At 36.2% G+C, this 24,721-nt stretch overlaps 1 protein-coding gene and 1 long non-coding RNA gene across 2 annotated transcripts; one reads left to right on the top strand and one right to left on the bottom strand.

Moving 5' to 3' along the window:
• Positions 1–222: 222 nt before the first annotated feature.
• On the top strand, positions 223–9,758 carry LOC143851979 (uncharacterized). Its single transcript, XR_013236577.1, has 3 exons — positions 223–629; positions 8,893–9,081; positions 9,242–9,758. It is a non-coding gene; the product is annotated as an uncharacterized LOC143851979 (long non-coding RNA).
• Positions 9,759–10,044: 286 nt separating this feature from the next.
• On the bottom strand, positions 10,045–11,388 carry LOC143850277 (receptor-like protein 9a). The gene is made up of 4 exons (XM_077359536.1): positions 11,019–11,388; positions 10,228–10,368; positions 10,106–10,173; positions 10,045–10,059 (listed from the first exon to the last, which is right to left on the bottom strand). Exons 1-4 carry the CDS (start codon positions 11,386–11,388, stop codon positions 10,045–10,047), a joined length of 594 nt encoding a protein of 197 aa, XP_077215651.1.
• Positions 11,389–24,721: the final 13,333 nt, after the last annotated feature.

Here is a 24,721-nt window from a genome sequence, read left to right as displayed (position 1 = left end):
GGTCTCTTTTCTTGGCAAATTATATGAGCTTTGGATACACGTTGGATCCAGGTATTAAGGCGATTGCTATCTCTTCAAAGAAACCGAAAGTATATGGCAATAAAATTGGTATAGCTTGGGAGAAAAGTTTAGAATCGGATATCTCTTTAGGCAATGTATTGTATTTTCATCCCATAATGGATGTCCATATAATGGGTTATCAAAAATGAATAAAGGCTCTTTTCTGGCTCGACCCAAAGGGAGGAAGAAAAAAAAGAAGAAGATTTGGATGATTTTTTTTTATCTCACACACCTCTCTCTCGACCTCTCTCTCTTTCCTCCCCTGCTTTTAAACACTCTCACCTCTATATCATGATGCCATGTCTCTATGTATCTACTATCATGATCACATCCATGTGCCCTTCATTCATAAAAATCCAATAGATCCCATAACAACACCATTATCTCTCCCCCAAGTGGTCGAACCTATCAGCCACCATCATTAATTTGTCAGAATAAATGAGTCCTCTCCTTTCTAGAATTGGCCGAGACTTGATTTTCGAAATTTCACTTACTGTCTCGAATTGGAACTCAATATCAATAAAGGAATCAAATTCCTTCACTCATTATTGAACGGATCATCATCAAAGGTAGGTATTCTATTCTCAGATATTTGTGTATTTTTTTAGTATATTTTTGCATTATTTTCGGCATGCAATAGAAATATATGTGTTTAATTTAATATTGTGGTGGTAGGCTCATAATTATGTTTTACATGAGTGTTTTTGAAGTCCGATTCGTCTCAAAATTTAATAAGAGAATCTATTTAGTTAGTCTAAAAGAATTATCGGATCGGATCGGACGTTGGACCTAAGCATTTCTAGAATTTCAATGAAGTTTGAAATTTAATTTAAATTAATGGCTTAAATATTAGGAAATTGGAAAACTTAGGATGATGTGTTTCTTAGAATATTATAATTTTTTTGTGTTCGTCATATCAGAACAATGTTAGAGAACATCTTTCAAAGTCATAATTTTATCAAAAATCATGTTTAAAAAATAGAAAACTCTTAAAAGACATATTTTTCAAGAAGAAAAATGGAAAATATACCAAATAATTTCTAAAATTAATGAAATTTTGTCGTAAAATAATTTGGTACTGATATGATCCTGCCTTAAATTTTTCATGATTTTAGAATTCTTTTAGGTATGCTTTTGATGTTTTCTTTCAGAACAACCAGATTTTTTGAGGTTTTTTTTATTAATATCAAATCGTAATTAAAATCCTTGAAACTTTTACAGTAGTCATATAATACAAATATCATATTACTGTAAAAATTGAAACATATTGGGAATTTGTTTGCTAGGGGTTACTGTGTAAATCTATAATCTGACCTGAATCTTTAGAAATCGGAAATTGATAGTAAATCGTATTCCAAATTCATGAAATTTTCACAGTAGATTATATTCATTCATACCTTATTACTGTAAAAATTTTAAATGATTTAGAGCTCGATTACTAAGGGTTTCTTTGTAATTGTAACAATCTGGTTTCATTATTATTAAATTAGAAATTAATAGAAAATTAATATAAAATCCATGAAATTTTCCCAGTAAGCTATATTCATTCATATCATGTTACTTTAAAATTTTCAAGTGATTTAGAATTTGTTTGCAATGAATTTCTTTGTAAAATCATCCACTTGGTTTGAAATTGATAAAATCTCTTAAAAATCGCAATTAATCATAAACATCATGAAAACTTTCAGAAAACTTTAATTTTATATCAGGTATTCATTCCTTAAGCCGTTAAAACAGAAACCGTAGGGGTCATAGATTTCCTTTGTAAAATGGCCTGGGTAGGATAGTTTAACCACCAAGATTGCATTCATAATCGTATCCTAATTGCGATCAATCCTCGATGATTTTCGCATTTAAATTATAGTATGTTATTGGTTCCGAGGTCCATTGTCCACGAAAATCCTGAGAAATATGCCAGGCAATAACATATTATAACTTACGTGCTAAATTATTTAAGGGTTGAAAGCACGATTCCCTTCCATGGATGTAACTCAAGGCGGAAACTTGTCAATATTAAAGCCATTGGTATTCCTTATATTTTAGGAGTCGGAAACCTTTAAGGAATTGAAAATCATTAACTTCAACAAATTGAATCAATTTACCTCATGTCTTTCGGAACCGTTGGATTGCGGTCTCCATCGTAGGAACCTTTAGAACCCCCTTTAGGAACAATTATGTCATGTCGTGTTCTATGCCGTAGGGTGTCCTAGAGTTAGGGAGTTCAGCCTCATCACGACCGATTGTTATTATTAGTAATTGAGTCATAGATCTAGTTACACTAGTTACCCATTTTTCCCTATAGGACAAACCTAGTTACATAGGATGTAGGTTCACCTGCATTAGTCTAAGGGATGTCTTGCACTTAGATATGACCATATAGCATCTTAGATGAAGTCGTCAGATAATAAAAGCTACTCAAATTGAACTAAACAATCTCTCTTAAACTGTTGAAACAGTCCTTCCAGTCTAGATTGGTGTCCTAGATGTCTTAGGCAAGTAGCTTAGTTTAGGTCACCGAATTACGATCGACTCTGATTCCATGAGGCTTGGATATGTAGGCAGCTTCGGATGCTTTGAAAGGCAAAATAAGCACGAGTCGGCCCACCACAAATGGTGGGGTTTTGTATATTAGTTTTTTCTAAATTCTTAACTAAATTAATAAAATATATAGAATTTTCCTCAAATTAGAATTTTAGAAGAGCATTCACTTAGATTGAATCCAAATAAATTAAGAAAATCAAGATACACATTAGGGAACACATTGAGATTAGATTTTATGATGCATGTCACATAGTTCGCATATTAATAAAGAGTTAAATGAGCCATTTAAAAGAAATTCAAGAGGGTTAACTTTTGGAATTGAAGACCGGATTATCGGGCAAGAATGGTGCTTGTGGTGGTAATTCCCCATACCTTCCATTCTCGTAATCAGGTAGCGAATCTAGATTTCTGGTCATTTACGGGTCTTAGATCTCTTATCTAGGTGGCGAATCTGTCATTCTCTTTTGTGTGAAGTTCGGATTGCTTTAGTGATCCCAAGTTCACGGAAAGGACAAATTAAATCAATAATAAAAGACACACGCTAATCGCGTGGGTACGAGAGACCAAGAGAGAGGGAGGCGGGTCGCGCCACCCCTCTCGCGGGATCGGGTCCCACAGTTTGGCGACTCTGTCATTCTCTTTTGCGTGAAGTTCAGATTGCTTTAGTGATCCCAAGTTCACGGAAAGTACGATTTAAATGAATAATAAAAGGCACGCACCAACTGCGTGGGTACAAGAGACCAGGAGAGAGGGAGGCGGCTCGCCACTCCCCTCTCGTGGGATCGGGTCCCACAGGTGAGCAACTTGGATTTTTTTATTTTTATCCAGGTTCCTATCCGTGGTCGCCCGACCCAATGGCGGTCGACTGGTCCGTCCATGATGGATTTGTTTTTGATCGACAGAAACATATCCGCAGTCGCCCGGGAGGTCCCGGTCAACCGGCCCGCTAAAATTCGGCAGGTGCTGGAATTCCAGCCACCTTACCGCGGTCGCCCAGGGAACCCCCGTCGACCGATCCTGCTTTGAAATCTCAGTTTTAATTATAAAATTTCAGGGACTTGGTCCATGGTCTTTGGGCTTTTGTCCAAGGTTTTCAAACATATTTTGGGGAGTGTTGATGGTTTCTAAAGATATCAAATATGTTTTAATGAAACCATTTTGAAAACCCTTTTTGAAAGTGCAAATACAAATAACAAGAGGACTCCAAATACAATCTAAAGTGTATACCCTTTAGTCTTCTTGGATTGCTTGGCTCCTCCGCAGTTTTTTGGACATCTTTGACTTGGGAGTGAACTTCTTCAACTTGATTTGGTTCTTGTGACTTCCTCCGTTCTTCAAAGCATATTGAGAGGTACATGAGGTGTCACTAATGCTTGTTCAACTCCAAGCTTCTACTGGAATGTGCTAGGCATGCTTGTGGGATCTTCAACTTGAGCTCTTTGATTTGAACATCTTCCAAGGATGATGTCTCCACTGTATGTGCAAGCTCTTTGGTCCATTGTTCATTGATCCACAAGCCATGTGTTGTGTTGAGTTGTGTAATGGTGATATGACATGTCAAGTTCGTGTCTAAGACACAACACTCAAAGACAACACATTAGTCCATAAAGACCAATCAATTTTGGTGTGCTAGCATCAAAACAAGAAGGTAAAGGTGAATGATTGAACCCATGGGAATGCTTGGGCTTACATTCTCCCCCTTTTTTTATGATGGCTAACCAAATTGATTAGGGATGAAGAAGATATCAAAAGAATAGACAAATAAGCATTAAATGATATAACCCTAGAGCATAGCTCCCCCTCACTATATGTACAAGTGTAATATATAAATGTAAAGCAAGTGGTGCATATAAACTATGGACTGCCTAATTAATTCTAAAAATTCTCCCCCTTTTGGCAGCAGCAAAAATGAAGGTTTTAATAGTTAAAGTTCAAAACAATAGTGCCAAGATTACTCCCCCAATCTACTTATCATGAGTATGAGATGAAGGTGGAATATGCATTATAAGAACACTCAAACATAGAGATACAATGTGACAGTATGAAACAATCCTATATTTAGTATGTGAATGGGCACAAGTAAATGGTGTTAAAATACTATAATCTACTTCTATGGCCCATGAATATAACGATGATATAACATTTAAGCATACCTAATGCTTATCATAGAGATTGAAGAAGAAGAATCAAGTACAGTGCATGATAAGCAGTTTTTTTTTTTAATTTATAAGATTTACATTTTATCATAACAAATGGGGCAATGAACATTGTGAGCACATCACAATAGTTCATATAAAGATGAGAATAAAACAATTAAGCTCTCCTCCTTAGTATTTGTCATTGGCCTTAGATGAAACCTATGGCAAGGCATGACAATACAAAATGGCTATAGATGTGACAATGAGTACATAGCCAATGGATCTTATCATAGAGAGTGATATACTTAACTTCAAAAGTACATGATAAGAGAAGGAATTCATAGGAAAAGAGATTGATCAAGTGAGATAAGATCCTTTGAATGGAATTTCAAGGATTTGCAGGATAAGGCATAGGAATAGAAACTTATCAATGACAATGAGATAACTATCATGAGGCCATACAAGATAAGTATAAAGCCTAAGAAATATGTAACACTGAGGCTCAGGCTAAGCGTACTTGTCATGAATGAGAAACGATCTCAAAATGAAAGCATGAGACAAGACCCAACTACAACACAAATAGAGCAATGGGGCTCCAAATGAGTGTAATTATCATATGTAATGTAACATCTATATCAAACAACATATGATAAGATAGAAGGACAGATATTAACTATATACATCCCCCTTTGTTAGAGACTCATACATAGTATGAATCCAAAGGGCTGTCCAATACAGAGTCACCAAGGGTTTGAGAGGTGAATAATTGAGAAACAACCCTTGGGCTACAATTACATGTTTGCTAGGGATATTCAATTGATATCAAGTGAGATGGTGAGATATCCTAGCAACACATGCTCCATCTAACTATGTGCATATAATATATATATATATATATATATATATATATATATATATATATATATAATTCAAGGCACATATGACTTATCATGGTTAAGATGTTGGCTAGAAGCCAAAGTAATTAGATGTTTTAATTAATGTGATGGTACCGTTCCTTCAAAAGAAGGCATGAACACGTATTGATTAGCTTTTAACTTTACGGATTACCATATTTACCATGCAACTAATACCATACAAGAGGATATCACATATATTGAGTGCTATAATATCGATTTTACATATAATTGTGTTTTTTGAGGATTGTCGTGATTGATCTTTGATTCCTTGGGGTTCACCTTGTTCTTGGATCTCCATCGAACCCAAGATCTTTTGGTTTTGGCCTAATGGATTTTGACCTTGATCTTGGATTCTCCTTAGATCGCCGCACCAATGGACCCACTTTCCATTTATTCCACTTTTATTCCCTAATTTGTCGAGGAAAAAAAAATCTTTTTTGCATGGCATTGATCTACCAGCTTAAGATAGTTTGGACAGATCCAACGTAAGCCTTTGGATGCTCCGGTGAGAAGAGGCGACTCATGACAAATTGATGGAGTAAAAAGAGGTAGGGGTAGACAAAAACAACTTGGGTAGAAACGGTGAGGAAAGCAAGGAACATAAACAGAGAACATGACCTTGGATAGGATAGAATGAAAGAAAATGATCCATGTAGAAGAACCCAACTAGAACCAGGATTAGAGCTGGGTAGATTCCTTTTACCTCCTTCATGAATTTTTTTCTAAAAGGATTCATTTAGCCGACCCCAACTAGTTTGGGACAAAGGCTTTGTTGAGTTGAGTTGAGTTGAGTTGAGTATTGATCTACCAGAATATGAGCATGAGTTGAATGGCTTGGATAACCAAACAATGGACCCCACCTTACAACAAAAATATGTTGTTTTTGCTAAAACCGAATAGACAATTGATCTAATGGGTATTTGTGTTACTTTATAAATTGAAGGAAGGAAAATTTGTTAATTTTGCCATGAGACATGATACTAGCCTATGGATCAATCAATCCTCATTTTAAGGTTTCCCCAAAAAAGAAAAAAGGTTAACTTTTTATTAATATATCTAATATTTATCATTGAAATTATGAGATAAGCGAAAGTGAAGAGAAAAACTACTTTAACCATCATCATTTCGGATGAGAAAATACTATTGTCACTCCGTACCTGTTGACATGCCAATTGGGTTTCCAAGATTATTATATGATAAATATAAATCTTCTAGGGACGAAAGGTTTCCTAGACATGGTGGAAGACTTCGATCACCAAGTTGGTTTCCCCAGAGAGATAGAGTCTGGAGTCTCTTCAAGCTGCATAAACCTATAAGAAAATGACGAAGACAAAAATATGAGCACATTTCATTTATTACCAAAAACCAAATTCCTTTCAATGCAAAGGAAAACAAATCAAATTTCTGTATTACTTATAAGAAAAATGCTAAGAAAGTGGTTCTTAGGCCTTGTTTTCTTTTGGATAGACACATTGTGAGATGTTAGGAGTGTCCGTTTGGAATGACACTTGGGTTTTTAGAGATCCAAAGCAATGCTAACGAAAAAAACGGATTAGATCAATCAAAGGTGTGACTCTCATGACCACGAACTTCCCAATGATGATGCCTGCATGCATCAAAGCCACGAAGTTTAACATAAAATGCCTCAATAGTAGTTTTTGATTATGTGTGGGCCAATGGACCTGCTTTCCATTTCTTCCCCTTTAACTCCCTTTTTCTTTTTCTTTTTCTTTTTTTGCATAATTTGTCCAAGAATAAAGTTCTTTTTAATAGCATTGATCTACTCATCTACCAACATATGAGCATGAGTTGAATGACATGGATAACCAAAAAATGGACCCCACCTTACAACAAAAGTATGTTGTTTTAGCTCAAACCGAATAGACAATTGAAGGAAGGAAAATTTGTTACTTTTGCCAAGAGACATGATACTAGGATCTTAACCAACCCTCATTTTAAGCTTTCCAAAAAAAAGGTTAACTTTGTATTATTATATTTTCATAGTCTACGAGGTAAATAGTCATTATCAAATCTTCGCATCCACAAAGACGTATCACTTCCTGGGCTCACATCCTGGGCCCGCCACTTGTGCCCTGTGGATGTGATCTGTTTCGTTAACTAACTGGCGAACACAAACCTAGCCCATTATTGTTTGCCCAAACTTGATTGAATGATACTAGCACTTGAGTATTATTAGGCTTCGTTAAGGTTTTCCCTATCAGACGCTAAAGCTTTGATTGTTTATAGCAGTTAATTGGGTGAATGGGATGTCCATTAGGTGCGGGAATAGAACCATATGGGTTTTCCTCATTTTCACCAGATCCATGATCTTGATTCTACACCCTTGTCCCTATGTATAACATGATGATGACCCTAGGCTTGAACGTAAGACTCATTTGAAGCTTTGTTTGAGCGATGTTCTATTTAAGGATCAGTCACAAAAGGCTAACCTGCACATTTTCTCTTATAAATAGAATACCTCGATTAAATGAAGTCTACTTTAGGGGATGTCCTCCTACTTATGTGGAAGGAGGGAAATCTCATCTCATAGAAAACATGAAGCATTAGTGTCAGATCTTTTCTACTAGTATGGACGCAGAGTTTGTTCCATGCTACAAGACTGCGATACGGGCACTATGGTTGCAGAATGTTATCACAAGGCTTGGAGTCGTGCACCCATATCTCTAGGCTATATTTTATTTATGACTGCGATACCCGGAGATAATGATGCACTGCCAACATGGCAGCCACGTCATGCTTAGGTGGCTTTGGTGGAGTTCCAAGGTGCATTCTCGCATTAAAGCTTCTGACCGATTTTCAACCAAGTTTTGGGCTATTAAATGGAAGAATCATGGAAAGTGGTAAACTAGAAAGTTGTAGGTTTCTTTGAGATCTTTCCAATATGTATTTGTGCTCAAACATTTGTCCAGTGGTTAGAAAGTGAAGGCAGTTTTAGTAGATTGTGTTTGTGGGTTCCCAAAACAGTCATAGTTAGTGAGTTCCAATGCAATTAATGTTATGTTAGTTCCTAAGTTAGCTTGTGGAGGAAGTTGGACGAATTTTCTTTGGTTTTATTTTATTTAAAGAGTTAGAAACCATCTTGAGAGAGGATTTTGAATGTTGATAAACTTATGTAATTGATGGAATATCAATTGGGTTGAGCATTGCTCCCATTTTGGTTCTTCTTCTCTTGTTGTGTTCTTGATTTCTAATTTCTCTTCTTCTTCCCTCTTAAGCACTAGCATTATTCCATCACTGAAACACGACTGAATCCTAAAGAATCAAAAGTCCTTGTTTAGAAGAATCTTCAATCTGAGAGTTCAATCTGAGCAGCAATATGGAGATTCACGAGCATTAATTTCACAAAGAATATAGTGATAGCGAAGCCTTAGCCTGATCGGAATTCTAAAACTCATTTCTGGAGAGTGAGTAGATCGAACTTCATCACTACTGTTGAAAGCTTTTCATTTAGATCCAAGTATTAAAGATCATATCTTTAGAGTTTTCTGCTTACCTTTGGGGACTAGCATGACAATTTGATCTAAAATTGGCGATCTACATCAATTGATGTGTGTACATGAGCAGGTTGATGATAGATTCTTGTGTGGAAACAGGGGAGTTTGATACACAAAATGAGATTTGTGTGGATTTTGGTACACAAGTTGAGATTTGGGAGGATTGTCAGTCTGACGTCATAGATACAAAGGAGCAGTTCATAGAGGATGATGGAGAGTTGATTGTATTTGCAGAGGATGAAGTGGGATTGCATTGAAAGCACAAGAACACACCATGTGCCACTCAATTGGGAGCTTAGAGAAGGGGGTCCATTTGGGCATGAAGGGACCACATGATTGGGAGCCTTACAAGAAGCCATGTGGCATGCCACTCTAGCAAGCCAGCTGGCTTGAGCAGTCACAAGATGGCAGCAACTTCTAGAAGGCTTCCCTCCTCCGAGGAAGAGAAGTGAGAGATTCCTTCCAAGTAAGGTGCTCCATTTCATCTCCTTTATCTTGAATTTCTTTGAATGTAATCAGTCCCAAGCTTGTAAAATTTCTCTTTCAAGTCAACTTTGAATCTGCAAGGGTCTTTCCCTTCTCATGTTATCTCTATGTTCAAATGACAAGTGTGAAGAGAAATTAAGGAATCTCCATTAGCTTCCACCTACTAAATCAGTTTTGCATGCACAATGATCCAATCTGATGATTTCCCTAAGTGATTTGTGGCTGGGAAAATTAGAAACATGTTCTTTAATGAGTTGGAGTTCACATTCTGTTTTAAGTTTTTCTTTTCAGTCGATTGGTTTTGAGTTGTTATTGATAAATCCTCATCCATAACAATGTTCCAAGATAGAGTGTGTTGTTTCTCTAAAAATTAAACTTGAATTTTGCCTAAAACACCTCAGTCTATAGAGATCAAAGTTGTTCAGCTTAAAACCCATTACTTACTCACCTGTTCCACATCACTAAGTCTAAATGGAAAAAATCTACTCCTTGATTTTTCACACTGCTTCAACAAACCTAGAAATGAAATGGCAAAATGTAGTTTAAAAAAAATGGCAAAATGCAAAATACCAGGTAAGTCTCCTTTCAGGTAATTCCCATATAAAAACAACACTTCCAATGCAGAAAGATTGCTTAGCAGACACGGTGGAAGTGCTTCAAATTTGTTGTCGCCAAGATTCAAAGATAGTAGGTTTTTCAAACCACATAATCCTGCAAGAAATGAGCAAATTATAGTGAAAACAAGCCTTTTACAAATGAGAAAACTAAGAAGAAAATAAGACAAGATGTTTCATACAAATCATAAACGTGATTCAATTTCCATCCAAGGGATGTCGTTAGAATATGATTCTATCAACTATTACTCCACTAAATATTTATTGGAATTTTTGAATGCGTATGAGTTCGCAAAATTCGATCTAGACTTGATACCTGACAAGGATTGGCTGCTGCTTTGGTTTAGCATATTGTGCCGAAGATACAATGTCTTTTAAGTTTTTCATATGAATGAACCCTGCAAAAAGGAGGAGACAATGAGAGAGTGAGGTGTTGATGACTATATTTCCTCCCCCTTTATAATAATAATAATAATAATAAATATATGGGCCTCATGCCGGTAATGATTGTTGGATACCACTGTTTTCAAATTACCATTTGTGCATTGTTGTTTTTGTTCTTTTTCCTTTTGGAGAATTCCAGAAAAATATATAGACAATTAATCCATTTTAGGTCTTTGTTGAGCTAAAAGAAAAACATGATTTGCTAAACATCCATCAATATCTTTGAATTGCCTAAGAAAATAGATTGAGGGTTTTATGCAATTTGAGGAAGGATTTTATAAAATTGGAGGAAACGAGTATTACCTTCCAGCACAACCCATCCACCAATCTGATTATCACTCAAATCTAGTGACTCCAATTCTTTGAATTGGGCAAACAGAGTAGCATTAGGATACCACACTCCTAAAGAAGAATCCCTTGCACTGTTAAGGAAGATTTCTATCACGCGAGATGAAGAAGAAAAACATATTATAGCCGGCCATTGACAGCAATCCTCTCCAACCCAATCTTCCAAGACATAATAAGTAGCATTACTATGCTTGTTGATGGAATCTTTCAGTTGTAAGAGAGCTTCTCTCTCTTCCTTTAAACATGCTTGGGCCCCGTAAAAGCAGCAATACACACTCACAAACAACACCGCCCCAACAATGCTATACGCATGTAAACCCCTCATATTTTTAACAAGTTTATCTCCAAACTCCAAACTAAAAGCTCGGTTGTAGTTTCACTCTAAGCTTAAACATAGATATATGTAGAGAAGGAAAGGTGGAAGGTGGATCCAAAGTCTTCCCCGTATTCGTCACCTCACCGATAATAAATCTAGACCGTCCATCCAAATGTCTAAAGTAGAAGCTGAGCTCACAAATAGGGGAAAAACACATACCAATAGTGACATCTCTTAAAGACTGAGACCCACAACCTTGACAGGAAAGGTCTTCGCTTTCTCTATCCATCTAACATGAGAGTAAAGAGAATACATCCACTAGTGCTACATACCCTAGAGGCCTAGACGACCATCTCAATCACTCCTCAATAATTTCTTCACCTACATTGAAGGATGGTAGGTCCCACACTTTATTATTTTGTGTAATCTTTATTTAAGGGCGCTGATATTCCCCCCTGTAGGCTATTTCCCCCCTGTTGACGGCTGGCTAACGTATTCCCACCATTTGACCGGTCTCTCTCTCTCTCCACACACACACAATAGGAACAGTTGGTGGGCCCAACAAAAACCATTGGTGGAATGGTGGGCCCATCTTTGAACAACGTAGGCCCCGCCCATACCACACCATAGGATAATCCAAACAGTCCATTTCATGGGCCATAAACGTAAATAGGTTGCGTCCCAAAATATTTTTCCATAGGCGGATCCTTGCCCTCCGATCTAAATAGAAACTACATCTTATGCAACCTCTATAGATTGTAGGGTTGTGATCATCCTACGGAAATGATTTTTGGGGCACAACCTATTTACATTGTGGCCCATCAAATGGATGGCTCGGATCATCCTATGGTCTGGACGGTACACTTCATTTTCAAAAATATGGGTGGGGCCTAAATTGGTATGAACCACACCATAGGATGATCCAAACCATGGACAGCTTGGATCATCCTATGTTGTGCACGATATGCTTCAATTTGAAAAATATCGGTGGGGCCTACGATTGGGCCTTAATGTTAGTATACGACCAACTCCATAGGATTATCCAAACCATGGACGGCTTGGATCATCCTATGTTGTGGACGGTATGCTTCAATTTGAAAAATATCGGTGGGGCCTACGATTGGGCCTTAATGTTAGTGTATGACCAACTCCATAGAATTGTCCAAACCATGGACGGCTTGGATCATTCTATGTTGTGGACAGGCCTTAATGTTACTGTACGACCACATGATGATCCAAACCATTCATTTGATGGGCCAACCCTTTTGGGGGCACAACCCATTTATGGACGGCTCGTATCATCCTATGGTCTGGACGGTACACTTCATTTTCAAAAATATGGGTGGCGCCTAAATTGGGCCTTAATGTTACTGTACGAACCACACCATAGGATGATCCAAACCATGGACGGCTTGGATCATCCTATGTTGTGGACGGTACGCTTCAATTTGAAAAAATAGGTGAAGATGTAGGTATGGTACAAAATGAGAGTTAGATCAAAGCTACTTTTTGTCAATCTAGACCGCAAAAAAAACTATAGAGCTAACAATGATCCTAACTATCAAACCCTGCCAATGTTTAAATATAGGCTGTGTTTGGATTGCAGATTTGTAGGAATTCATTCCTTTCAGGAAAATAGAGGAAAATGATACGGTTACGACATATTTAGAAGAATACCATAATAAATTGAAAGTTTGTTTTTCACTAAAACTTGAACTGGTTCAAGTTATTTTTTTCATAAAAAATCAAACAATGGAAAAGAAGGAAATATTGGATAAGTGTTTCCTTTCATTTTTCTTAAAATTCATGCAATCCAAACCGGGCCATCATGATTTGGTCCAGATTGAACAAGTTGGATGGCATATACATATTGTAATTTAAACGAAATTTCGACTAAAATTCAAACCGACCCAACTCCTCCCTAACACCAATCGCTAAACGGCCTAAAAAATCAAATTGGAAGGTAAACAAAATAATTACACTCTCTTCATCATACCCAAAATATCTCTTGGATTTTTGATCCGGTAGAGACTACTATGAGTCATGTGGGCATGTTATCAATAAATATAAGGAGAGACTTACTAACGAGTGATTGTGATGGTCATTTGGTAAATATGATACGACAACGACTATTAAATTTTAATGGTTTAAATCTCTATCAACAAGACTGAATTTTAGAATTTTGGTCGAAATTTCATTACTTTTTTTGAGAGAGAGAGAGAGCAACCCATGTTCTTTGAAATTGAGAACAGTAATAAGAATAAAAAGTCAAAACGACCCCACTCCTCCCTAACTCCAATCGCTAAACGGCCTAAAAAATCAAATTGGAAGGTAAACAAAATAATTATACTCTCTTCATCATACCCAAAATATCTCTTGGATTTTAGATCCGGTGGAGAGTACTACGAGTCATGTGGGCTACTTTTCTCAATTTCAAAGAGCATGGGTTGCCCCCCCTCCTTCTCTCTCTCTCTCTCTCTCTCTCAAAAAACGAAATTTCGACTAAAATTTTGAAACTCAATCTTGTTGATAGAAATTTAAACCATTAAAATTTAAAAGTCGATGTCGTGTCATTTCACCACATGACCATCACAATCACTCGTTAGTAAGTCTCTCCCTACATTTATTGATAACATGCCCACATGACTCATAGTAGTCTAGATTTAAACCATTAAAATTTAATAGTCGTTGTCGTGTCATATTCACCACATGACCATCACAATCACTCGTTAGTAAGTCTCTCCTTATATTTATTAATAACATGCCCACATGACTCATAGTAGTCTCCATCGGATCTAAAATTCAAGAGCTATTTTGGGTATGATGAAGAGAGTATAATATTTTGTCTACCTTCCAATTTGATTTTTTAGGCCGTTTAGCGATTGGAGTTAGGGAGGAGTAGGGTCGGTTTGACTTTTTATTCTTATATCTCTTGGATTTTAGATCCGGTGGAGACTACTACGACTCATGTGGGCATGCTATCAATAAATGTACGGAGAGACTTACTAACGAGTGATTGTGATGGTCATGTGGTGAATATGACACGACATTGACTATTAAATTTTAATAGTTTAAATCTCTATCAATAATACTGAATTTCAGAATTTCGGTCAAAATTTCATTTCTTGACACACACAAAGAGAGAGAGAGAGAGAGAGAGAGAGAGAGAGAGAGAGAAGGAGGGGGGGCAACCCATGCTCTTTGAAATTGAGAAAAGTAGCCCACATGACTCGTAGTAGTCTCCACCGGATCTAAAATCCAAGAGATATTTTGGGTATGATGAAGAGAGTATAATTATTTTGTTTACCTTCCAATTTGATTTTTTAGGCCGTTTAGCGATTGGAGTTAGGGAGGAGTGGGGTCGTTTTGACTTTTTATTCTTATTACTGTTCTCAATTTCAAAGAACATGGGTTGCTCTCTCTCTCCCTCAAAAAAAAGAAATGAAATTTCGACCAAAATTCTAAAATTCAGTCTTGTTGATAGAGATTTAAACCATTAAAATTTAATAGTCGTTGTCGTGTCATATTCACCAAATGACCATCACAATCACTCGTTAGTAAGTCTCTCCTTATATTTATTGATAACATGCCCACATGACTCATAGTAGTCTCCACCGGATAAAAAATCCAAGAGATATTTTGGGTATGATGAAGAGAGTGTAATTATTTTGTTTACCTTCCAATTTGATTTTTTAGGCCGTTTAGCGATTGGTGTTAGGGAGGAGTTGGGTCGGTTTGACTTTTTATTCTTACATCTCCTGGATTTTAGATCCGGTGGAGACTACTACGAGTCATGTGAGCATGCTATAAATAAATGTAGGGAGAGACTTATTAACGAGTGATTGTGATGGTAATGTTGAGAATATGACACGACATCGACTATTAAATTTTAATAGTTTAAATCTCTATCAACAAGACTAAATTTCAGAATTTCGGTTGAAATTTCATTTTTTGAGAGAGAGACAGAGAGAGATAGAGAAGGGAGGCAATCCCATGCTCTTAGAAATTGAGAAAAGTAGCCCACATGACTCGTAGTAGTCTCCACCGGATCTAAAATCCAAGAGATATTTTGGGTATAATGAAGAGAGTATAATTATTTTGTTTACATTCCAATTTAATTTTTTAGGCCGTTTAGCGATTGGAGTTAGGGATGAGTGGGGTCGGTTTGACTTTTTATTGTTATTACTTTTCAGAATTTCAAAGAACATGAGTTACCCTCTCTCTCTTTTTCTCTCAAAAAATGAAATTGCGACCAAAATTCTGAAACTCAGTATTGTTGATAGAGATTTAAACCAATAAAATTTAATAGTCGTTGTCGTGTCATATTCACCATATGACCATCATAATCACTCGTTAGTAAGTCTCTCCTTACATGTATTGATAACATGCCCACATGACTCATATTAGTCTCCACCGGATCTAAAATCCAAGAGATATTTTGTGTATGATGAAGAGAGTATAATTATTTTGTTTACCTTCCAATTTAATTTTTTAGGCCGTTTAGGGATTGGAGTTAGGGAGGAGTGGGGTCGGTTTGACTTTTTATTGTTATTACTTTTCAGAATTTCAAAGAACATGAGTTACCCTCTCTCTCTCTCTCTCTCAGAAAATGAAATTTCGACCGAAATTTTGAAATTCAGTCTTGGTGATAGAGATTTAAACCTTTAAAATTTAATAGTCAATGTCGTGTCATATTCGCCACATTACCCTCACAATTACTCGTTAGTAAGTCTCTCCTTATATTTATTGATAGCATGCCCACATGACTCATAGTAGTCTCCACCGGATCCAAAATCGAAGAGATATTTTGGGTATGATGAAGAGAGTGTAGTTATTTTGTTTACCTTCCAATTTGATTTTTTAGGCCGTTTAGCGATTGGAGTTAGGGAGGAGTTGGGTCGGTTGGACTTTTTGTTCTTATATCTCTTGGAGTTTAGATCTAGTGGCGACTACTATATGTCATGTGGGCATGTTATCAATAAATATAAGGAGAGACTTACAAACAAGTGATTGTGATGGTCCTGTGGTGAATATGAGACGACATCAACTATTAAATTTTAATAGTTTAAATCTCTATAAACAAGACTGAGTTGCAAAATTTCGGTCGAAATTTATTTTTTAAGAGAGAGAGAGAGAGAGAGGGGGGGGCAACCCATGCTCTAAGAAATTGAGAAAAGTAGCCCAGATGTCTCGTAGTAGTCTCCATCGGATCTAAAATCCAAGAGATATTTTGGGTATGATGAAGGAGTATAATTATTTTCTTTATCTTCCAATTTGATTTTTTAGGCCGTTTAGAGATTAGAGTTAGGTAGGAGTGGGGTTAGTTTGACTTTTTATTCCTATTTATTTTCTCAATTCTAAAGAACATGGGTTGCCCTGTCTCTCTCTCTCAAAAAATTAAATTTCGACCGAAATTCAGAAATTCATTCATGTTGATAGAGATTTAAATAAGTTAAAATTTAATAATCATGGTCGTTTCATATTCACCACAGGACCGTCACAATCATTGGTTAGTAAGTCTCTCCTTATATTTATTGATAACATGCCCACATGACTCATAGTAGTCTCCACCGGATCTAAAATCCAAGAGCAATTTTTGGTATGATGAAGAGAGTGTAATTATTTTGTTTACTTTCCAATTTGATTTTTTAGGCCATTTAGCGATTGGAGTTAAGGAAGAGTTGGGTCGGTTTCACTTTTTATTCTTCTGTCTCTTGGATTTTAGATCCGGTGGAGATTACTACGAGTCAGGTGGGCATGCTATCAATAAATGTAGGGAGAATCTTACTAACGAGTGATTGTGATGGTCATGTGGTGAATATGACACGACATCGACTATTTAATTTTAATAGTTTAAATTTCTATCAACAGGACTGAATTTCTAAATTTCTGTCGAAATTTAATTTTTTTTGAGAGAGAGAGAGAAGGGGGGGAAACCCATGCTCTTAAAAATTGAGAAAAGTAGCCCACTTGACACGTAGTAGTCTCCACCAGATCTAAAATCCTAGAGATATTTTTGGTATGATGAAGAGAGTACAATTATTATGTTTGCCTCCCAATTTGATTTTTTAGGCCGTTTAGCGATTTGAGTTAGGGAAGAGTGGGTTGGCTTAACTCTTTATTCTTATTACTTTTCTCAATTTTAAAGAATATGGGTTGCCCTCTCTCTCTCTCCCTCTAAGAAAAAGTAAAGTTTCAACCAAAATTCTAAAATTTAGTCTTGTTGATAGAGATTTAAACCATTAAAATTTAATCGTCGTTTTCGTGTCATATTCACCACGTGACCATCACAATCACTCGTTAGTAACTCTCTCCTTATATGTATTGATAACATGCCCACATGACTCATAGTAGTCTCCACCAGATCTAAAATCCAAGTGATATTTTGGGTATGATGAAGAGAGTATAATTATTTTGTTTACCTTCAATTTTTGAATTTTTTGGCCGTTTAGCGATTGGAGTTAGGGAGGAGTTGGGTCAGTTTGACTTTTTATTCTGATATCTCTTGGATTTTAGATCCGGTGGAGACTACTACGAGTCATGTGGGCATGCTATCAATAAATGTAGGGACAGACTTACTAACGAGTGATTGTGATGGTCATGTGGTGAATATGATAGGACATCGAATATTAAATTTTATTAGATTAAATTTCAGAATTTCGGTCGAAAATTTTTTTTTTTTTTTTTTGAGAGAGAAGGGGGCAACCCATGCTCTTAGAAATTGAGAAAAGTAGCCCACATGACTCGTGGTAGTCTCCACCAGATCTAAAATCCAAGAGATATTTTGGGTATGATGAAGAGAGTATAATTATTTTGTTTACCTTCCAATCTGATTTTTAGGCCGTTTGGAGATTGGAGTTAGGAATGAGTGGGGTCGGTTTGACTTTTTATTCTTATTACTTTTCTCAATTTCAATGAACATGAGTTGCCCTCTCTCTTCCTCTCTCAAAAAATGAAATTTCGACCGAAATTCTGAAGTTCAGTCTTGTTGATAGAGATTTAAGCCATTAAAATTTAATAGTCGTTGTCGTGTCATATTCACCACATGACCATCACAATCACTCGTTAGTAAGTCTCTCCTATATGTATTGATAACCTGCCCACATGACTCATAGTAGTCTCCACCGAATCTAAAATCCAAGAGATAGTTTGGGTATGATGAATGAGTATAATTATTTTGTTTACCTTCAAATTTGATTTTTTGGGCCGTTTAGCGATTGGAGTTAGGAAGGAGTGGGGTCGGTTTCACTTTTTATTCTTATTACTTTTCTCAATTTCAAAGAACATGTGTTGCCCTCTTTCTCTCTCTCTCTCTCTCTCTCAAAAAATGAAACTTCGACCGAAATTCTGAAATTCAGTCTTGTTGATAGAGATTTAAATAATTAAAATTTAATAGTCATTGTCGTGTCATATTCACCACAGGACCATCACAATCACTCGTTAGTATGTCTCTCCTTATATTTATTGATAACATGCCCACATGACTCATAGTAGTCTCCACCGGATCTAAAATCCAAGAGATATTTTGGGTATGATGAAGAGAGTGTAATTATTTTGTTTACTTTCCAATTTGATTTTGTTGGCCGTTTAGCGATTGGAGTTGAGGAGGAGTTGGGTCGGTTTGACTTTTTATTCTTGTATCTCTTGGATTTTAGATCCGGTGGAAACTACTACGAGTCATGTGGGCATGCTATCAATAAATGCAGGGAGAGACTTACTAACGAGTGATTGTGATGGTCATGTTGTGAATATGACATGACATCGACTATTAAATTTTAATAGTTTAAATTTCTATCAACTAGACTGAATTTCAGAATTTCGGTCGAAATTTTAGTTTTTGAGAGAGAAGGGGGGGCAACCCATGCTCTTAGAAATTGAGAAAAGTAGCCCACATGACTCGTTGTAGTCTCCACCAGATCTAAAATCCAAGTGATATTTTGGATATGATGAAGAGGGTATAATTATTTTGTTTGCCTTCAAATTTGATTTTTTAGGCCGTTTAGCGATTGGAGTTAGGGCGGAGAGGGGTCGCCTTGACTTTTTTTATTATTACTTTTCTCAGTTTCAAAGAACATGGGTTGCCCTCTCTCTCTCTAAGAAAAAAATAAAATTTCAATCGAAATTCTGAAATTCAGTCTTGTTGATAGAGATTTAAACCATTAAAATTTAATGGTCGAGGTCGTATCATTTCACCACATTACCCTTACAATTACTCGTTAGTAAGTCTCTCCTTATATTTATTGATAACTTGCCCACATGACTCATAATAGTCTCCACCGGATCTAAACTCCAAGAGATATTTTGGGTATGAAGAAGAGAGTGTAGTTATTTTGTTTACCTTCCAATTTGATTTTTTAGGCCGTTTAGCGATTGGAGTTAGGGAGGAGTTGGGTCGGTTGGACTTTTTCTTCTTATATCTCTTGGAGTTTAGATCCTGTGGAGACTACTATATGTCGTGTGGGCATGTTGTCAATAACTATAAGGAGAGACTTACAAACAAGTGATTGTAATGGTCCTGTGGTGAATATGACACGACATCGACTATTAAATTTTAATAGTTTAAATCTCTATAAACAAGACTGAATTGTAGAATTTCGGTCGAAATTTCATTTTTTAAGTTAGAGAGAGAGAGAGAGATAGGGGGGGCAACCCATGCTCTTAGAAATTGAGAAAAGTAGCTCACATGACTCATAGTAGTCTTCATCGGATCTAAAATCCAAGAGATATTTTTGGTATGATGAAGGAGTATAATTATGTTCTTTATCTCTCAATTTGATTTTTAGGCCGTTTAGAGATTGGAGTTAGGAAGGTGTGGGGTAGGTTTGACTTTTTAATCTTATTATTTTTCTCAATTTCAAAGAACATGAGTTGCCGTCTCTCTCTTTGTCCCCTCTCTCTCTCTGTCTTTCAAAAAATGAAATTTCGATCGAGATTAAGAAATTCAGTCTTGTTGGTAAAGATTTAAATAAATTAAAATTTACTAATCGTGGTCGTGTCATATTCACCACAGGACCCTCACAATCACTAGTTAATAAGTATCCCCATATATTCACTGATAACATGCCCACATGACTCATAGTAGTCTCCACCGGATCTAAAATCCAAGATGAATTTTTGGTATGATGAAGAGAGTGTAGTTTACTTTCCAATTTTATTTTTTAGTCCGTTTAGAGATTGGAGTTAAGGAGGAGTTGGGTCGGTTTGACTTTTTATTCTTGTATCTTGGATTTTAGATCCAGTAGAGACTACTGCGAGTCAGGTGGGCATGCTATAAATAAATGCAGGGAGAGAATTACTAACGAGTGATTGTGATTGTCATGTGGTGAATATGACATGACATCGACTTTTAAATTTTAATAGTTTAAATTTCTATCAACTAGACTGAATTTCAAAATTTCGATCGAAATTTTATTTTTTGAGAGAGAGAGAGAGAAGGGGGGGCAACCCATGCTCTTAGAAATTGAGAAAAGTAGCCCACTTGACTCGTAGTAGTCTCCATCAGATCTAAAATCCAAAAGATATTTTGGGTATGATGAAGAGAGTATAATTATTTTGTTTGCATTTCAATTTGATTTTTTTGGCGGTTTAGCGATTGGAGTTAGGGAGGAGTGGGGTCGGCTTGACTTTTTATTATTATTACTTTTCTCAATTTCAAAGAACATGGGTTGCCCTCTCTCTCTCTCTCTCTCTTAGAAAAAATAAAATTTCAACCGAAATTCTGAAATTCAGTCTTGTTGATAAAGATTTAAACTATTAAAATTTAATAGTTGATGTCGTGTCATATTCACCACATTACCCTCACAATTACTCGTTAGTAAGTCTCTCCTTATATTTATTGATAACATGCCCACATGACTCATAGTAGTCTCCACCGGATCTAAAATCCAAGAGATATTTTGGGTATGATGAAGAGGGTGTAGTTATTTTGTTTACCTTCAAATTTGATTTTTTAGGTCGTTTAGCGATTGGAGTTAGGGAGGAGTTCGGTCGGTTGGACTTTTTGTTCTTATATCTCTTGGAGTTTAGATCCGATGAAGACTACTATATGTCATGTGGGCATGTTATCAATAAATATAAGGAGAGACTTACAAACAAGTGATTGTGATGGTCCTGTGGTGAATATGACACGACATCAACTATTAAATTTTAATAGTTTAAATCTCTATAAACAAGACTGAATTGCAGAATTTCGGTCGAAATTTCATTTTTTAAGAGAGAGAGAGAAGGGGGGGCAACCAATGCTCTTAGAAATTGAGAAAAGTAGCCCACGTGACTCGTAGTAGTCTCAATCGGATCTAAAATCCAAGAGATATTTTAGGTATGATGAAGGAGTATAATTATTTTCTTTATCTTCTAATTTGATTTTTTTGGCCGTTTAGAGATTGGAGTTAGGAAGGAGTGGGGTCTGTTTCGCTTTTACTCTTATTATTTTTCTCAATTCCAAAGAACATGGGTTGCCCTCTCTCTCTCTGTCTCTCGAAAAATAAAATTTCGACCGAGATTCAGAAATTCAGTCTTGTTGATAGAGATTTAAATAAATTAAAATTTACTAATCGTGGTCGTGTCATATTCACCACAGGACCCTCACAATCACTCGTTAGTAAATCTCTCCTTATATTTATTGATAACATGCCCACATGACTCATAGTAGTCTCCACCGGATCTAAAATCCAAGAGGAATTTTTGGTATGATGAAGAGAGTGAAGTTATTATGTTTACTTTTCAATTTGAATTTTTAGGCCGTTTAGCGATTGGAGTTAAGGAGGAGTTGGGTCGGTTTGACTTTTTATTCTTGTATCTCTTGGATTTTAGATCCGGTGGAGACTACTACGAGTCAGGTGGGCATGCTATCAATAAATGTAGGGAGAGACTTACTACCAAGTGATTGTGATTGTCATGTGGTGAATATGACATGACTACGAATATTAAATTTTAATAGTTTAAATTTCTATCAACTAGACTGAATTTCATAATTTCGGTGGAAATTATATTTTTTGAGAGAGACAGAGAAGGGGGAGGATGCAACCTATGCTCTTAGAAATTGAGAAAAGTAGCCCACATGACTCCTAGTAGTCTCCACCAGATCTAAAATCCAAGAGATATTTTGGGTATGATAAAGAGAGTATAATTATTTTGTTTGCCTTCCAATTTGATTTTTTAGGCCGTTTAGCGATTGGAGTTAGGGAGGAGTGGGGTCGGCTTGACTTTTTATTATTATCACTTTTCTCAATTTCAAAGAACATGGGTTGCCCCGTCTCTCCCTCTCTAAGAAAAAATAAAATTTCAACCGAAGTTCTGACTTTCAGTCTTGTTGATAGAGATTTAAACTAATAAAATTTAATAGTTGATGTCGTGTCATATTCACCACATTACCCTCAGAGTTACTCGTTAGTAAGTCTCTCCTTATATTTATTGATAACATGCCCACATGACTCACAGTAGTCTCAACCGGATCTAAAATCCAAGAGATATTTTGGGTATGATGAAGAGAGTGTAGTTATTTTGTTTACCTTCCAATTTGATTTTTTAGGCAGTTTAGCGATTGGAGTTAGGGAGGAGTTCGGTCGGTTGGAATTTTTCTTCTTATATCTCTTGGAGTTTAGATCCGGTGGAGACTACGATATGTCATGTGGGCATGTTATCAATAAATATAAGGAGAGACTTACAAACAAGTGATTGTGATGGTCCTGTGGTGAATATGACACGACATCGACTATTAAATTTTAATAGTTTAAATTTCTATAAATAAGACTGAATTGCAGAATTTCTGTCGAAATTTCATTTTGTAAGAGAGAGAGAGAGAGAGAGAGAGAGAGAGAGAGAGAAGGGGGGCAACCCAGGCTCTTGGAAATTGAGAAAAGTAGCCCACATGACTCGTAGTAATCTCAATCGGATCTAAAATCCGAGAGATATTTTGGGTACGACGAAGGAGTATAATTATTTTCTTTATCTTCCAATACGATTTTTTAGGCCGTTTAGAGATTGGAGTTAGGAAGGAGTAGGGTCGGTTTGACTTTTGAAGGGTAAACAAAATAATTATACTCTCTTCATCATGCCCAAAATATCACTTGGATTTTAGATCTGGTGGAGACTACTATGTGTCATGTGGGCATGTTATCAATAAATATAAGGAGAGACTTACTAACGAGTGATTGTGATGGTCATGTGGTGAATATAACATGAAAACGACTATTAAATTTTAATGGTTTAAATCTCTATCCACAAGACTGAATTTCAAAATTTCGTTTGAAATTTTATTTTTTCTCAGAGGGAGAGAGAGAGGGCAACCCATGTTCTTTGAAATTGAGAAAAGTAATAAGAATAAAAAGTCAAGCCGATCCCACTCCTCCCTAACTCCAATCGCTAAATGGCCTAAAAAATCAAATTGGAAAGGAAAAAAAAAATTATACTCTCTTCATCATACCCAAAATATCTCTTGGATTTTAGATCCGGTGGAGACTACTACGAGTCAGGTGGGCATGCTATTAATAAATGTAAAGAGAGACTTACTAATGAGTGATTGTGATGGTCATGTGGTGAATATGACATGACATCGACTATTAAATTTTAATAGTTTAAATTTCTATCAACTAGACTGAATTTCAGAATTTATGTCGAAATTTTATTTTTTGAGAGAGAGAGAGAGAGAGAGAGAGAGAGAAGGGGGGCAACCCATACTCTTAGAAATTGAGAAAACTAGCCCACATGACTCGTAGTAGTCTCCACCGGATCTAAAATCCAAGAGATATTTTGGATATGATGAAGAGAGTATAATTATTTAGTTTGCCTTCCAATTTGATTTTTTAAGCCGTTTAGCGATTGGAGTTAGGGAGGAGTGGGGTGGGCTTGAATTTTTATTATTATTACTTTTCTCAGTTTGAAAGAACATGGGTTGCCCTCTCTCTCTGTAAGAAAAAAATAAAATTTCAACCGAAATTCTGAAATTCGGTCTTGTTGATAGAGATTTAAACCATTAAAATTTAATCGTCGTTTTCGTGTTATATTCACCACATGACCATCACAATCACTCGTTATTAAGTCTCTTCTTATATTTAATGATAACATGTCGACATGAGTCATAGCAGTCTCCACCAGATCTAAAATCCAAGTGATTTTTTGGGTATGATGAAGAGAGTTTAATTATTTTGGATACCTTCAATTTGATTTTTTAGGCCGTTTAGCGATTTGAGTTAGGGAGGAGTTGGGTCGGTTGGACTTTTTGTTCTTATATCTCTTGGAGTTTAGATCCGGTGGAGACTACTATATGTCATGTGGGCATGTTATCAATAAATATAAAGAGAGACTTACAAACAAGTGATTGTGATGGTCCTGTGGTGAATAC

The sequence above is a fragment of the Tasmannia lanceolata genome, unplaced genomic scaffold (genome assembly GCF_043159265.1).
Source record: "Tasmannia lanceolata isolate RefF3 unplaced genomic scaffold, GAP_Taslan_0.1 ptg000018l, whole genome shotgun sequence".
Classification (NCBI taxonomy): domain Eukaryota; kingdom Viridiplantae; phylum Streptophyta; class Magnoliopsida; order Canellales; family Winteraceae; genus Tasmannia; species Tasmannia lanceolata.
This window is presented reverse-complemented; position numbering and strand designations above follow the sequence as displayed.